Consider the following 15,772-nt stretch of genomic DNA (forward strand, 5'->3'; position numbering starts at 1 on the left):
CAGAGGTGGAACGCCTCCAGGCACATTCCACCATCTGCCGTATAGTTGGCACTCGCCCCAGCAGAGGGGAGATCCGGGATCTTCTCTAGGCCTGCCTTCTTGCAGATGTGGGCAAGATCCTGGACGTTTAGCTACTGGGCCGTGGACACTACCAGATTGAGTTCGAGACAACCCAGAGCGTTGCCCACGTCCTAGCCATGAGTCCCCTTGACATCAGGGGCGCTTGGGCATTCTTCAGACCCTGGCAACATGGCTTTGACCCAGCAGCGGCCGAGCAGGGAGAGCGCCTTTTCCATGTTACAGTTTGCTTCCTTGGACTCCGCCGCGAGTACCTTCTGCTCCTTTCGAGGCTAGGAGCATTGGTGGGCTCGGTACTCGAGACTGGCCCCACAGCAGCGTCAGTGGTGGCTAGAGCAGTTGGGCTACCCTCGGTCAGAGTTTTCGTTCTTGACATCTCCTCCCTTCCGAAGGTCATTCAGCTACCTAGGATAGGGGGCGGATGGATTGATCAGAGAGTGGAGTTCTCGGGGCTCCCGAACCAGTGCTTTATTTGCAGACAGGTCGGCCACCTGGCCAAGGCCTGCCCTCGCAGGAGACCTCGACCTTCACCGCAGCAGCAGGCCCCTCGTGGCCCGCCTATAGATGCGGCTCGACAGGCAACCTCTGGGACACTTGCTCAGCCTACAGAGACCTCGGAGTGGCAGCCTGGATAGGGGCGTCGTCGAGGGAGACAGCCACAGCAGCACGCCGAGAGACCGATGCAGCAGCAGCCACAGTCTCAGCATCACTGGGTTCCCGTGAGGAACAGCTTTGCTCCCCTCCAGGAGGAGACCCCAGCGCCGACTGAGGACCAGGAGATGCCACACCCCCTCCTTCGCCTCCACCCCCCCCTCCCCCGTCGCTTCCATCTTTGCCTCCTCCTATCCCCGCTCCGGTTTCGGCAGCGGCTCTTTCTCCACCCCCTCCTCCCCCCCCTCCTCCCCCCCCCTCCTCGCCTCAACTCCCCGGGAGGCCCTGGCAGTCCCCTGGCCTTCACCTGCAGTCCGGAGGGCTCTGAGCACCGACCTTGCTCGAGCACCGCAGAGGAGACTTACCATGCCGATTCGGGCTTCACGGATATCCTCTATCCGCAGTCGGCTGAGTCGTCTCGACACTAGACAGCGCTCGGAGGCTTTTGATTACTCCTTCACACGGCTTTTTGGAGCAGAGGGCCCCCATGAGCCAACACCCATTAGAGTTCATGTAGTGATACCGCCGGCCCGCGGGGAGGAGGCACTTGATTCAGCGGCGGCCTTCTCATTTCCTCTCTGTGGCCCACGCGACCGGGAGTGGACTCTGGAGCTCGCTCTTAGCACTTTGAAGACTCAGGCAGTTGAGTTTTCTCACCATGTGAGCGATCTGGAGGTGACAGATGTGATAGGCTGACTATGGGAGTTGGCTCATTCTCCATCCAAGCCGCTTGCGAAGGCCCGCCGTACGGCTGAGACAACATCCACCTCAGCAGGTCATCCATGAGGATCATCTCATGGAATGTACAAGGCCTTGGCGGCGCACATTATATACGTTATGGTGGTTGCTTGAGACAGGAGCTTCAGAGATGCCTGGTTGGGGGCAGTTTTGATATTTTGATGATGCAGGAGCACCATTTGGGTGAGAGCAGGATCCGGAGATATGGTTCGGTGATGCCTGGTAGATGGGGCACCTTTTGGTCTGCAGGGTTTGGCCCCTTGGGTGGGTAGGGAGGAGTATGTATGGTCATTGCGGATGTATGGCGGCAGGCCATTGTGGATCGCGGGATCATGGTGCCTGGTAGAGCACAATATGTCATTCTGAGGACGTATGATGAGCTCTTTGGCGTGCTCAATGTCTATGCGCCCAACCATGCTAGTGCCAGAGCAGAGTTCTGGACCCAGGTTACGGATGCATTGCCAGAGGCCGCACATTGGTGTGTCGGGGGAGACTTCAAAATGCTTGAGGACCCGGCCGATAGGGTGGGAGGCAGTCATGTTACAATGCACGGTACAGAGCTTGCAGCTTGGGAGCGATTTTGCATGACACTGAGGATCACTGATGCATGGCAGCATGAGGCCTTCTCCTGCTCTCAAGACAGTCTTAGTTTCTCTCGGTCGGATCGCCGCCGGCAGGGAGGGACTAATCTATCACGGATTGATCGCTTCTATGTGGGCGATAGGTTAGGGGAGCGAGGGGGACTCCGTTGGCATTCTCGCTGGCACCTCTTTTTCGGACCATGCGCCAGTTATTTTGACACTTGAGGAGAGGACACGGGAGACCAGCTTGCAGTTTAGGATCCCACAGAGGGTACTTGCATATCCTAGTCTCGTTGAGGACATTGAGAGGATATGACACGATAGTCAGAGCTCTGACTAGGATGCAACAGGCCAGTGTGCCCAGGGACTCATCGAGCTCAGCTCTTTTTTGCACGCTACAGCCTTGACACGGCTGGGAGAGACTCACGAGCGGGAGCGTCGGTTGAGACGTAGCCTTGCTTCGCTTCAGCGCCTTCAGGAGCAGCAGCCTACATGTGAGTGGGTGGCGTCCTAGCTAAGCCAGGCACGCCAGGAGGTTAGAGAGGCAGAGGAGCAGAGACATGAGTTTTACTATCGTCGCTAGGCCTCTCAGTGGACGCAGCTTGGTGATAGAGTGACTGGGGAGTTTTTTGAGATTACTAGACCCCGCCATGCTTGAGCAGGAGTCCGCCAGCTTGGGAGGCCGGACGGATCGGTAGCTACTGAGCTCGAGGAGATCAGAGCCATTGCCACTGGGTTCTATAGAGACCTGCTTTCAGCGGAGCCAGCCACCACTGAGGCTCGGGATGCTTGCACAGAGACTGTGTGGGCCCATGTGCAGAGGAGGGTCACAGATTGTATGCGCTCAGTTCTGGGAGAGCCTCTCTCAGAGGTTGAGCTTGCTGAGGCCTTGAGGATCCTTCCGCGCCATAGTTGCCCAGGGAGGACGGATTGACGCCTGCCTTTTTTATGCGCTATTGGGACCTTTTGGGACCAGGCCTCCGCAAGGGCTTTCAGTATGTTTTGGACACGGGGGTGATGCCACAGAGCTTTTCAGAGGGCTTGATCTTTCTTATCCCCAAGGGAGAGGGAGTATCAGATGATATTCGGCATTGGAGACCTATTACGATCCTCAATACTGTCTACAAGGTCTTAGCAAAGGCCTTGAGTTTGAGGATCCAGCCCTTCCTGGGGGAGTTGATTCATGCTACCCAGACAGGATTTGTCAAGGAGCGTATTATCCTTGACAACATTTTCACCTTCTGGGAGGCGACGGCCCGAGCTAGATTTCTTGGTGAGGACTTGGTCATGATGCTTCTCGATTTTGAGAAGGCATACGATAGAGTCGATTGGGGTTTCTTAGAGGGCACTATGCTTCGCCTGGGCTTTGAGCCAGGTTGGATTCGAGGGGTGGCGGCTCTATATTCCACAGCTCGTAGCCAGGTGCTGATTGCAGGAGGACGGGGGCCGAGTTTTGAGTTGACCAGATCAGTCCGTCAGGGGTGTCCTCTCGCCCCGTTTCTTTTTCTCTTCTTTGTTGAGGCTATGAGCATGTATGTGACGGTAGAGGAGGTTGGTTTGCGAGGACTCCAGCCATAGTCACAAGGGACGGGGGACGGTGACGGGGGACGGGGACGGGGACGGGACGGGGGACGGCCATAAGTAGGGAACGGGGACGGGGGAGGGAACGGCACTCAAAAAATAATTTTTTTTAAAAATTTTCTACTCTGCACTTATTCTACTTTGGAAGCACATCAAAATGAGCACAAGTTTACACTAAAATGCTAAGATTTTGAGTCAAAGATAATAATTAAGTAGATATCTGATACAAAATGAGTCATGACTCAAGAGTCAGGACTCAGGAGCCTTAAGGAGGCAAAATGAAAATACAAGGACGGACTCAAATGAGTCAATGACAAAAAAGTGCTGAAGACTGGAGGCTAGAGGCTAGAGCTAAGTGTAAGGCCCATGAATCATGATCCATGAATGATCATCCACGTGAAGTGCTCGCCTCATGGTCATGGGTAGCTTGTGCGGCTGCCAAAGAAGCATCAAGCTCATCCTCAGTCTCATCCTCACTGGCATGCTGCTCCTGCACCTCATCCTCCCGTTGCTCTTCTTGTTGACTCATCTCCCACTCGGTGAAGGAATCTGCCTTCTTGGTTATGCTCTTGCAAAGCATTCGCAAGTTCGCGCTGACGAAGACAAGGTCATTGGCACGCTCTACCCCGAGTCGGTTCCTCTTCCTAGAGGCAATGTGGCTGTAGGTACTCCAAAGTTGCTCCAAGCAAGAGGAGCTGACGGCCTGGCTAAGTATGCGGATGGCAAGCTGCTGCAGCTCCGGTCCATCTGAACCAAAGTCCTCCCACCATAGAGCAGCACCAACTTTGGAGCGGTCAACCTGTGCATCATGACAGCCATAGGAGCCATGAAACGACCTGTACATCGAAAGCTGGTCCCTGATCTTGCGCCTAACCGATGCATCAGGCACAAGACGATCCAAGATGATCCTCCATCCAGCGCTCACCTCCCGGTCGCTCTCCTGCTTGTTGCCTTGGAATTCTGGGTCCACCACATAAGCTGCTGCATGCAATGGAGAGTAGTAGGAATTCCACCTTCCTAGACACAAGGCATGGATCTCCTCGTATCTGTCTTCGTCAGGCACGAAGTCTTTCAACTTCTCTATCATGCGATCCATGGCCTCGTAGACCTTGCCTATGCATGGCTGCATAGCGTCTACAATCCTCAACAGGTGGACTATGGGCCTCACCATAGCATCTGTGGTCTTCACACGCTCCCACCAAGAGGCATCATCCGCCCGTAGCCTACACTCTTGGCCAGTGTTTGTATGGGACTCTTGCATGGCGACAAACTCGTCGCTAAGGAAAAGCCCCCTCAAAGCACCACTACAATCCTTCAACCGGCCCAACATGAGAAAGTTGTAGGCGAACCGGGTGTCGGAATATTTGAGAAGAGAGAGACAGGACCTCTTGTTGAACTCATGCCGAAGTCTTTGGTGGTTGAGGACAAAGGAGACCATGGTGTTGGCCTCCTCAATGAGCGGGCTGATCCATGGTAATGCCCCGATGTCCTTGAGGAGGTTGTTTAGGCAATGAGCCATACAAAAGGACACCGTGACATGTCCATACATACCTTGGAGAATAGCTCCCGCCGCCCTATTGGAAGGCTCCCCATCCGCAACAAAGCCGACTACATGCTCGGGGCCAACGATCTCCATGGTGGTAGCCCACTCCGCCGCAAGCACATCCGCGCTCTTCCCAGTGCCGGATGCATCATGAGATGAGATGAAGTACATCTCTCCACGGGAATATGCAACCATGCCGTGAATACTCCTCTTGCGGGTGTCACTCCATCCATCCACAATGAGGGAGACTCCGTTCCTCTCCCATTGCCGCTTTGTGTTGTCGGCCGCTTGCTCTACAATGCGCTTCTCCTTGTCGAGCAATGTAGTGCGCAAGCTCTCGGATGAGGGGGGCGTATAGGTTGAGCCATACTCCCCAATCTTCTTAACCATTACCTTGAAGTATTCCGACCTATTCAAGAAAGTAATTTACTAATGAGAAGGAGACTAGGATGATGAAAACATGAATGATGAATTGGCAATGATCGATTGCACTTACCTAGCCGCTTGAAAGGCAATGTGGTCGTGGAAGAAGAAGCGGGCCACCGCCATATCCACCTCCTCCTTCAACTTGGGGTTCCAATTCTCCCCAAGTGTAGATTGTCGCCGTGGGCCACGTAATGATTGAGAGGCCGTGGAGATGGAGGGTGCCGGTGTCGTGGATGGAGTAACATTCCGACTTGATGGCGAAGGTGATGGTGTGCATGATCCCGATCCACCACATGACTCCATGGTAGAGGCTTGAGTTCCTCTCCCCATCGTCGCGGGATCCACGGCCACTCGTGGTGTCCTTCTTGTCGCTTCGACCGCTTCGTAGACGCTAAGCTTGTCAAGAAGTTCCCGTCTCTTCTCGGGCGTGACATTCGTGCAAAACCTCACCTCATGCCCACTCTCATGCAAGAGGTGGGCTCGCACTTTGTCGGCGCCACCCGTTCGCCGGTACGGGCAAAGCTTGCATACCCATGGCCGAGAACCGCCTCCATGAACGGATGTGGTGTAGTTTACCTCCTCCCACCATGTCCATCCCGTTGTCCTTCTACGAGAAGCCCCGGCACGTGAGGAGGATGCCATGGTTGAAGATGGCTTGCCGCTTGACTCTTGAGCCTTGAGGAGTGTGAGAGAGAGAGAGAGAGAGAGAGAGAGAGAGAGAGAGCCTTGAGGAATGAGAGAGAGAGAGAGAGAGAGAGAGAGAGAGAGCCTAGAGGCTTGGAAGTTGGAAGAGTCAAGACTCAAGAGGCTTGAGGGAGAGGTGAGAGCCTAGGCCCTAGAGCTTGAGCAATGAGCAATGAGCAATGAGCAATGAGCAATGAAGCTTGAGCAATGAAGCTTGAGCAATGAGCAATGAGCAATGAACTTGTGTGTGGCAGCTTGTAGCCTTGTGGGCTCTTATATAGATAGGCAAGAGAGAGAGAGGGCCAAGGCCCAACAGCCATAAACGGCTAGTAGAGCCCAAGCCCAACAGCCATAAACGGCTACAGTGGGGCAGGCACGCGGCACGCAGGCGCAACGGCCAGAAACGGGCCGGCGCAACGGCTATCTGCCGTCCCCCGACAGCCGTCCCCGACAGCCGTCCCCCGTCCCTACGGCGTCCCCTGCGCCGTCCCCGGTTTGAAACGCCAGACAGGGGACGTCCGTCCGTCCCCGTCCGTCCCCGTCCCTGCGCCGTAGCGTGACGGCGTCCCCGCGTTCCTAGGCGCCGTCCCCGCCGTCCCCTGTGACTATGACTCCAGCTCCCAGTCCGGGGGGAGGACCTGCTCGATGTTGAGTTTGCTGATGATACGGGTTTATTTTTGCATGGTCAGGAGGCCAATCTTCAGCGGGCAGAGCAGTCGCTCCAGGTTTTTAGTGCAGCTTCGGGAGCATTGATCAATTGGCGCAAGACAGTGGCCTTTTGGATCAGTAGAGCGCTCCCACTTTGGCATGGAGCCCAGACCCGGGTTTTAGATGGATTCCTCCTGGCACAACAGTGCGATATTTGGGATGCCAGATTGGACTAGATTTGTCACCTAAGCAGCAGATCGCCCCGCTTCTTCTGAGCATTCGGAAGAAGCTTTTGTATTGGAGTACAGCTCGACTATCCTTGGCTGGGGGGTGGTGGTGGCAAATCAGGTGCTTTCAGTGACCATGTGGTACTTTACGTCTTGCTGGATCTTCTCGAGCTCTTGTATCAGCCAGGCACAGAGACTGATCAAGAACTTTCTTTGGTCTGGGCAGGATGGTCAGCCAGCCCGGGCAAAGGTTGCTTGGGCAGTTATTACACTTCCGTTGGCCCAGGGAGGCTTGGGCATTATAGATCCAGTTGATCAGAGTAGAACCTTATTGGGGAAGCTTATTGTTCGGGGGTTGCTTCCAGGCGCTGAGCCTTGGAAAGAGCTTCTTTTGCAGCGGCTGCAGGCTCGGGCTCCCCCAGTAGGAAGCACTTGGGCACCAGAGATACGATGGATCATCATAGAGATGAGGAGGACAGGCCGCAGTAGAGGATGGGAGGACAGATTTGCCTTGAGCATCCTGAGACCTTGGGAGTTGCTGAGACCGGAGCTCTCTCAAAGACCTCCTCCTTGTGATGAGGAGCGGGCCAGACAGCCGCTCATCTGGACCCCAGCGGTTCGCACAGAGCAGGGTCACATGCTGGGTTCTCGGCCGCGTCTAGCCTGGGGACCATTGGCGGCAGGCCCAGCACGTAGTTTTGGAGACTGGCAGGCCTTCTGCAGTCTCCCAAGAGGAGATCCAGGTGGAGAGGCTGAGTCACTTCAGAGGGGGGTTGATTATGAGGGATGACATTCAGGAGGCACTCACAGTGGAGTGGTTCACGCCTCTCGAGCCCGTGGCCCCACGGTGGATGGGAGCCTTTACACAGTTGGAGATCCTGATTGCTGTCAGAGCTTGCACTGAGGATGGCAGATGCCTCTACTATGAGATCCAGGATGAGGGCAGACTTCAGAGAGTGGAGGTGGAGTCGCCTTTGGTTGCAAAGTGCATCTTTCAGAGGATACGGGTACTGGCCGTCGCTTCGCGGAAGTGGCATATTGACCCAGACCCTGCAGATGTGGACTCTGATTGGCGCATATGGGCATATGCAGCGCGCCCCTTGGCCCGGCTCCAGTGGGACGCTGGCGAGTACGAGTGGCATGATCCTTATGCATCCCTTGAGGCCACAGAGATCACCTTTTTCCAGTATACTGTTCGGTTGGGGCGACATATTTTGACGGCGAGGAGGATGGTCTCTCCAGCTGCATCGGGGCACTGGCGGCTATAGGGACTCTCACAGGAGTTCCTGGAGGATTTTTGGACCAGGCTCTGGGCTAGTCGACAGGCACGCAGGATCTCGACTTTCGAGTGGCTGGTCGCCCACAAGGGCTCAGCAGTTGCCACCTGGCTTGTTTACAGCGGTCTTCCGGCGGCCTGCGTCCGATGCGGCCACCCTTTGGAGACAGAGACACTGTCTATGGGACTGCCCTTAGGCGCAGCAGATTTGGCTGCGGATGCTGCGCATTCTGACCCCCCTCTCTCCAGAGGGTATGTATACGTGGGGTGTCGCTGCTTGGTCGACTTCGTCAGGGCCTGCTATGGGCTATGAGACGGAGCAGGACAGCTAGGCCATCAGATTCATTAGGGGCCAGCCTCGCCTTGTTCCTTCACCAGATTTCTCGTCCGTCGGCTGGACAGAGGAGAGGGATCTACGATGGGAGCTCCTCAGCAGCCTCATCATCTGGTTCACCCGGAGGGCTCGATGTTTCAGGGCCTTTGAGGGGAGACTGGAGCCACCAGCTTGGGGGATTTGGCAGGAGTTGATCCACACCCTACGAGGACAGTATGACCGCATCCGGGGCGACTCGGATGAGGCGATCTTGCGGCGCCAGGCCTTTCACACCACTTGGCGCAGCGGCCCCTTCTATACCTTTTTTTTTTTTCCGGAGAAAAGATCCTTTCAGTAGTTATATAAAAACGCCCGTAGGGCTACAAAAGATCTCTCCTGCTCATAAGAGAAACAGAGCAGTGAATACAGCAAGGCAGCCCGGGAGACTCTCCCTAGGTGCTGCAAAATACAAGCATCAGTACAAAGGAGTGAGGGGCTAAATCATACAATTGGGGGGGGGGGGGGGGGGGGGGAAGCCAAACAGGTGGCCTGTAATGCCAACGGGGGAATCCCGTGTGTAAGGTATAGAAGGGGCCGCTGCGCCAGGTGGTGTGAAAGGCCTGGCGCCGCAAGATTGCCTCATCCGAGTCGCCCCGGATGCGGTCATACTGTTCTCGCAGGGTGTGGATCAACTCCTGCCAAATCCCCCGTACAGTCTCTGCTGGTGGCTCCAGTCTCCCCTCAAAGGCTGTGAAGCACCGGGCCCTCCAGGTGAACCAGATGGTGAGGCTGCTGAGGAGCTCCCATCGTAAATCCCTCTCCTGTGTCTAGCTGGCGGACGAGAAATCCGGTGACGGAACCAGGCGAGGCTGGCCCCTAATGAATCTGATGGCGTAACTGTCCTGCTCCATCTCATAGCCCATAGCAGGCCTTGACGAAGTCGACCAAGCAGCGGCACCCCACGTAAACATACCCTCTGGAGAGAGGGGGGCCAGAATACGCAGCATCCGCAGCCAAATCTGCTGTGCCTGAGGGCAATCCCATAGGCAATGTCTCTGTGTCTCCATAGGGTGGCCGCATCGGACGCAGGCCGCCGGAAGACCGCTGTAAACAAGCCAGGTGCCAACTGCTGAGCCCCTGTGGGCGACCAGCCACTGGAAAGTCGAGATTCTGCGGGCCTGTCGACTAGCCCAGAGCCGAGCCCAAAAATCCTCCAGGAACTCCTGTGAGAGTCCCTGTAGCCGCCAATGCCCTGCTGCAGCTGGAGAGACCATCCTTCTCGCCGTCAAAATATGCCGCCCCAGCCGAACAGTATACAAGGGGCGCGCTGCATATGCCCATATGCGCCAATCCGGGAGCACATCTGCAGGGTCGGGGTCAATATGCCACTTCCGAGAAGCGGCGGCCACTACCCTACGAGGACAGTACGACCGCATCCGGGGCGACTCGAATGAGGCGATCTTGCGGCGCCAGGCCTTTCACACCACTTGGCGCAGCAGCCCCTTCTATACCCTACATGCGGGGTCCCCCCGTTAGCACTACAGGCCACCTGTTTGGCTTTTCCCCCCTCCTATTGTATGATACAGCCCCTCAGTTTTTTGTACTGATACTTGTACTTTTCAGCACCTAGGGAGAGTCTCCCTGGCTGCCTTGCTTTGTTCTCTGCTTTGTTTTCTTATGAGCAGGAGAGGATCTTTTGTAGCCCTATGGACGTTTTTATATAACTAATGAAAGGATCTTTTCTCGGGAAAAAAAAAATCACGTATAGTAGACAAGTCCCCATGAGAGGCAACCGATATAGCTGCTACATATAGCTTTCGTGACAATGCATCGGCCACTACATTCTTCTTTCCCGGGGTGTGCAAGACCTGAAAATGAAACATAGAGAGGAAATTGGCCATCCTCATATGCTTCTTTGACAACTTAGTTTGAGTAAGAAAATACCTCAAACTCTGGTGATCTGTCTTCACAGTGAAATCAGCCCCAAGAAGGTAATGTTTCCATATAGTAAGTGCATGAATTACAGCCAAGAGCTCTTTCTCATAAATGCCAAGAGATAGCTCTGCATCATGCAATCTATGACTCTCATAAGCCACGTCATGTCCCTCTTGATCAAGGACAGCTCCTATGCAATTTCCAGATGCATCACATTCCACACAAAAAGGTTTTTGCAAATCCGGAATGATCAACACTGGACCATGAGTAGTTGCATCTTTCAATTTAAGGAATGCATCTCTCTCTACATTAGTCCATTTGAATACGGCCTTCTTCTTTGTCAAATCATGTAAAGGAGAAGCAATCCATGCAAAGTGCCGAATGAACCGGCGGTAGTAAGAGCATAATCCAAGAAAACAACGGATCTCATGCACCGAACTCAATTCGGGCCAATTCCGAATTGCATCAATCTTTGCAGGATCTATCCGCACTCCATCTTTAGACACAATATGCCCAAGATAATGTATCTTTGACAAGAAGAACTACACCTCCAAAAGCACTTTCCAAAACTTTTGTACATATGCATTTACCGATTCCCCCTCATTTTGCTTTATCCAATCCCACTTCATTGTTATCTCATTCAATGCATTGAGAGGCAAGAATTGAGCATAGAACCTCTCCTTGAACTCTTCCCATGATCTAACAGGATTCGGTGAGAGCTTCTCCGTGAGCCACCAATGGGCAGCAGTGCCTTTCATGAACATGCTTACATGCCGGATCATGGATTTCTGAGTGAAATCCTCATCACTGAGAGCAATATCAAACTGGGCAATAAAAGCAAGTGCCTTTGATGCATCATATTCCCCATGATATGTGTCAAACTTCACAGATTTGTCTCCGGCTTTGAAGTCACGAGACTTTGATGCATGTGTGTGCATCTCAACATGTGTTCCCTCATGTTTGTCCATCGGGTCAGCCCCTGTCTGGCATCATTTTAGGACCAAAAGGTGATGCATAAGGCATAGATACATGTGCCCTGTAAGCATGAGGCACGGCTGGCCCCTCAACATGCATTGATACATTTTCAGCCATAACTTCTCCCTCACGAGCACACTCGAAGGCATGAGTGGCATGAGAGATACGCGGAATACCTGTACCAACAGAAAATTGCAGCCTATGTTACATGTGTTGTGCATGCACATTTTCAGCCGGCAATGGCATTTGACATACATTTTGACCACTGCCATAAACATTGTATCTTTCACGGGCTACATAAGGTGTTTCTGCATGGCGTGAAGTCACTGATTGTTCCTCTCCCATCGCATGGAGATTCATCGTATTAGACATAAGTTCTTGTTCGGGCACTTGTGGGGATTCCAAGACATGTGGGATGGTTGCCTTTTCTGTATAGGCATCCTCGGTACGAGTTGGACATTGAGTGGCCGTCTCGGGACTTCAGTGAGTGTTAACTTGGAAGCGGTCATAATTTATAAGTGACTTTTGGGCGCCCAAACCTTAATAAAGTGGGAACGCACTCACTTATAAATATTGGCTAAGTACTAAGGGTTATTTGAGCCTAGATTGGGTAATACTTACCATCTGTTCACATGCCATACAACCACGTCAGCAGACAGTTTCACACACACGGTTCACGGGCGGGTGTCCCTTTACCCAGAACTACACATTGGTCAAGCAAGCCTGAAAACAACATGCAATTTCAATTGCAAGCAAGCACATAAAGATGCTATGCAATGCAGCATTTGTATGGACAATCCCCGTTCATGAGACTATACCAAAATAGACGTGCTCCAGGCAAGTACACGAGGTACTAGACCCAATGGAACACCAATCCACCAAGCATTTCCGGGCATGTACACGGAAGCACAAGTCCCAACAGAAAGCCAAGTCTACAGTATCACGTGAGTGGCATCAATCCCCAGCATAAACAACTGCCATGGACACCAGTCCAATGTACATACATGATAAGAAAGCACGGGTGGACCAATTGGGTGGCCAAATGGTGACACACTATCCCTAACTACTCAATCACAACAACTCAATCCACACGAATGTTCCCAAGAATGCTATGAAAACTAGAAGTAGTGGTCATATCCGAAATCTCTCCACATGTAACAACTCTAGAGGAGTAGCCCAACACATCTAATACTAGAACCTCATGGTCTATGATGTGCTCAACGACATGGGCTCTGATACTAGTGCAAGACTAGGGTTGGCCATTCAAAGCATGGAGTGACAACATGGGTGTGGGTCACCATTCTCACATCTCATATGGGAGAAGTATGGGAGAAGTTCACCATGAAAGCTTGGGCAAGAGCACCAAGAAGACATGAATATTTATAGAGTGAATATGATCAAAAAGGGTACAATGTCCATGAGCCCTATGCTTAATATAGCCCAAGGCCCCCAAAAGTACAAATGTAAATGTCCCTAAGCCCAAGTGCCTAGGTCCCATTCCCCATGTGCATGTCCACCCAAACCTACTTCATTACACTCATGCAAGGTGTCGAAGACATATTGCGCATGTGGATTGTCATGCTAAAAGTCCCTTTCTGTTTAAAGTTTACTTCTCTTGGAATCAGCACTCGTATCTCGACGACGGATGGTATTGATGATCGAAGATGAAGCCATTTGTACCGAGGCGGAGGGAAAAGAAGACTTCAAAAAGATGAATACACACACAGGAGCAAAGAGGATGAGCAGAATAAAGGCAGCAGCAATAAAGAGAAAACAGGCGAAGACCAGGCAACGCCAGCAAAGATGAAGGAAGGAATAGTCAATAGGAGGAGAAGACGTGCAAGTGAAGGCGATGGCAGGCTTCACCGAAACAGGTCGAATCTCCTCACAGAAGACAACCGACGGCAAACTGAGAACACAGCAAAGACAGGCGATGGCAAACTGAGAAGTGGCCAGTCGAGAAGGGGCAACAGGCTGAGATTGCTGTGCAGCATGCTCAAATGACGTGCACGCGCGCACACACACACATGCACGCGTGTACGCATGTACACGCAGGCACACATGCACACTGTCAAACTCCAAGGCACTCTTAACAGTATATGTTGTCAAGCAAGCACCTCTCAAACGTGCATAATCGCTCCCAAGAAAGCAAGCTATTGACAAAAATAGATGAAACCGTAGCATGGCATCAGTTGAATTAACCTTTGAATCTTTTTCTACGAAATATCCTCTGGGCATTGTCGATATGATAGATGATGTCACACCCTATCTTTTACCTGTAAACTGGTCCCTATGCTTACACATCAATAGATCTTCTCTTGCTGTCTTGGCTAGGCCTTTGAATCTGACCATGCAGATATTCAACTATTGTTAGCTCGGAATACTTGCCATCCTTCATGCATTATGCAGGGAATGAAAGAATATAGTTCCTGGAGATACACAACTTCTGAAAGCACAGTTAGCTAGCTTTTAGTTTTGGGCCTTCCATTATTTTTTTCTCTAATGTGAATCTTCTGGTGGATTGCAGGCCATTGCACATGTCTCATTTGTCCAACACAATGTTTGTGGCTCATCCGGGTTTATGCAAGGAGTTTTAGAAGTCATGGCAAAATGTGCTTGTGCATTCCCAACTGTTGCTGCTGAAATAATCAATATTTTACAAAGCTGTGTAAAATCGTCTGGGCCACTTAAGCGCACTGGTCCACCTCGTGACTCCATGTTACACACAGCTTCTCTCTCTGCCTTCAAACATCTTGTCTGCCAAAAGGGCCTCTTTGGTAGATTATCTCCCCTTCCACCCTCCTTTGCAATCCCTATGCATGAAAATTGATTTGTGTTTCTGTGGCATAAGCTAAGCTAGTTTGACTTAAAATTTCAGAGTTGCAGTATTGACAATAAATGTTGGTGATTTGGTAAAGGCACCTAGATTGACTGGAATTGCAATGTTCCTTGTAAATCATGCATGCATCTTACATGATTAATTTTCAAGGAATTCGAGACATGAGTAGATCCAACAGCATATGTGAGATAAGAGATTATTGCCAGTATTACAGCATGGCAGATCTGGAGAGCTAGATGCACAGAGGCTATTGAGGGTGTCCAGATTTTTGGGTCTCAGTGGCAAGTGCATTAGTACTATATGGGGTGATATCATCCACACTCTTATGGCTACTTGGGCTCGCATTCAGGGGCCCTATCGTTCTGCATAGGCGAAGCGTGTGATATTTATGCAGGAATGGGACCATGGCATCTTCTTTTCCTCTAGTACCACAGGTCTTACATGGCATCATGATACTCCTCAGTGGTTAAAATCACCTTACATATTGGGGTGATTTTATTCTCTTCCGGCTTATAGCTATGATTGTTGTATGTTTTCCTCATTCTTAATAGAAGTCTCTTTCTGGGAAAAAAAAAAAAAACAACTAGTCGCTTTGAGCTAAAGCGCCCCCCCACCCCATGCCGCCACGCGCAGGCTGTGTAGGTTTTGCCTCTGCCCCCCTTCTTGCTCGCTGTCCTTCTGTGCGCCCCTACGCAAGCTGGCTGCGTACCTCCGGCCCCTCTCCTATGTTTTCACCCCTTTTTCTCCCAAGAGCCCCTCTGCCTTCGCTTCGCCCTCCCCTTGCCTTTCCCTCTCCTCCACCTGTGTGTCCTTTTAGAGCCACTTCCTTCAGATTTTCACCTCAATCATTGCTCTTACTGTGTACGCCTCTATGCCACCTCCCTTTTCTACGCTTCTCTCCAGCCCCTCCCTCATCAGTTGACCGTCTTGTCTTCATGCAGGTGATTTGCTCCCAGCTTGTTCTTCATTGGCATGAGTAGGCGCTTCTGGTCTTCACCCTACGGGAGGAATCCATGGCAGCGGCTCCGTCATTCATGGTGGAGGCCGCTGTTCCTTGCCTTTTTTCAGAGGCGGACCTCCAGCTTCTAGCTTCGACAGTATCTTCCCTTGTGGCCTCTTCGTTGGTCTGCAAGATTGTAGGGAGCCATCCTGTGTTCGGACAAATCCGGGATTCACTCTAGGATGCCCTCATCGGCGAGCCCGGAAAAATCTCCGGTATCCATTTTCTTGGGCTTGGCTACTCTCAGGTGGAGTTTGACTCACTTGCAACGGCTGAT

General features: G+C 52.2%; 1 protein-coding gene across 4 annotated transcripts in view; it reads left to right on the forward strand.

The window, feature by feature from the left end:
• The window catches only part of LOC147628739 (uncharacterized), a 140,642-nt gene extending 126,042 nt beyond the window's left edge, over positions 1–14,600 (forward strand). For all 4 annotated transcript variants that reach the window (XM_086813974.1, XM_086813975.1, XM_086813976.1 and 1 more), the window contains one exon: positions 14,184–14,600. In XM_086813974.1, the coding sequence (XP_086670100.1) occupies positions 14,184–14,486 (303 nt within the window). In that variant the 3' untranslated portion in view covers positions 14,487–14,600. The remainder of the gene's footprint in view (positions 1–14,183) is intronic.
• Positions 14,601–15,772: the final 1,172 nt, after the last annotated feature.

The sequence above is a fragment of the Cibotium barometz genome, chromosome 19 (assembly GCF_041138505.1).
Source record: "Cibotium barometz isolate CiBa-2024 chromosome 19, ASM4113850v1, whole genome shotgun sequence".
Taxonomy (NCBI): domain Eukaryota; kingdom Viridiplantae; phylum Streptophyta; class Polypodiopsida; order Cyatheales; family Cibotiaceae; genus Cibotium; species Cibotium barometz.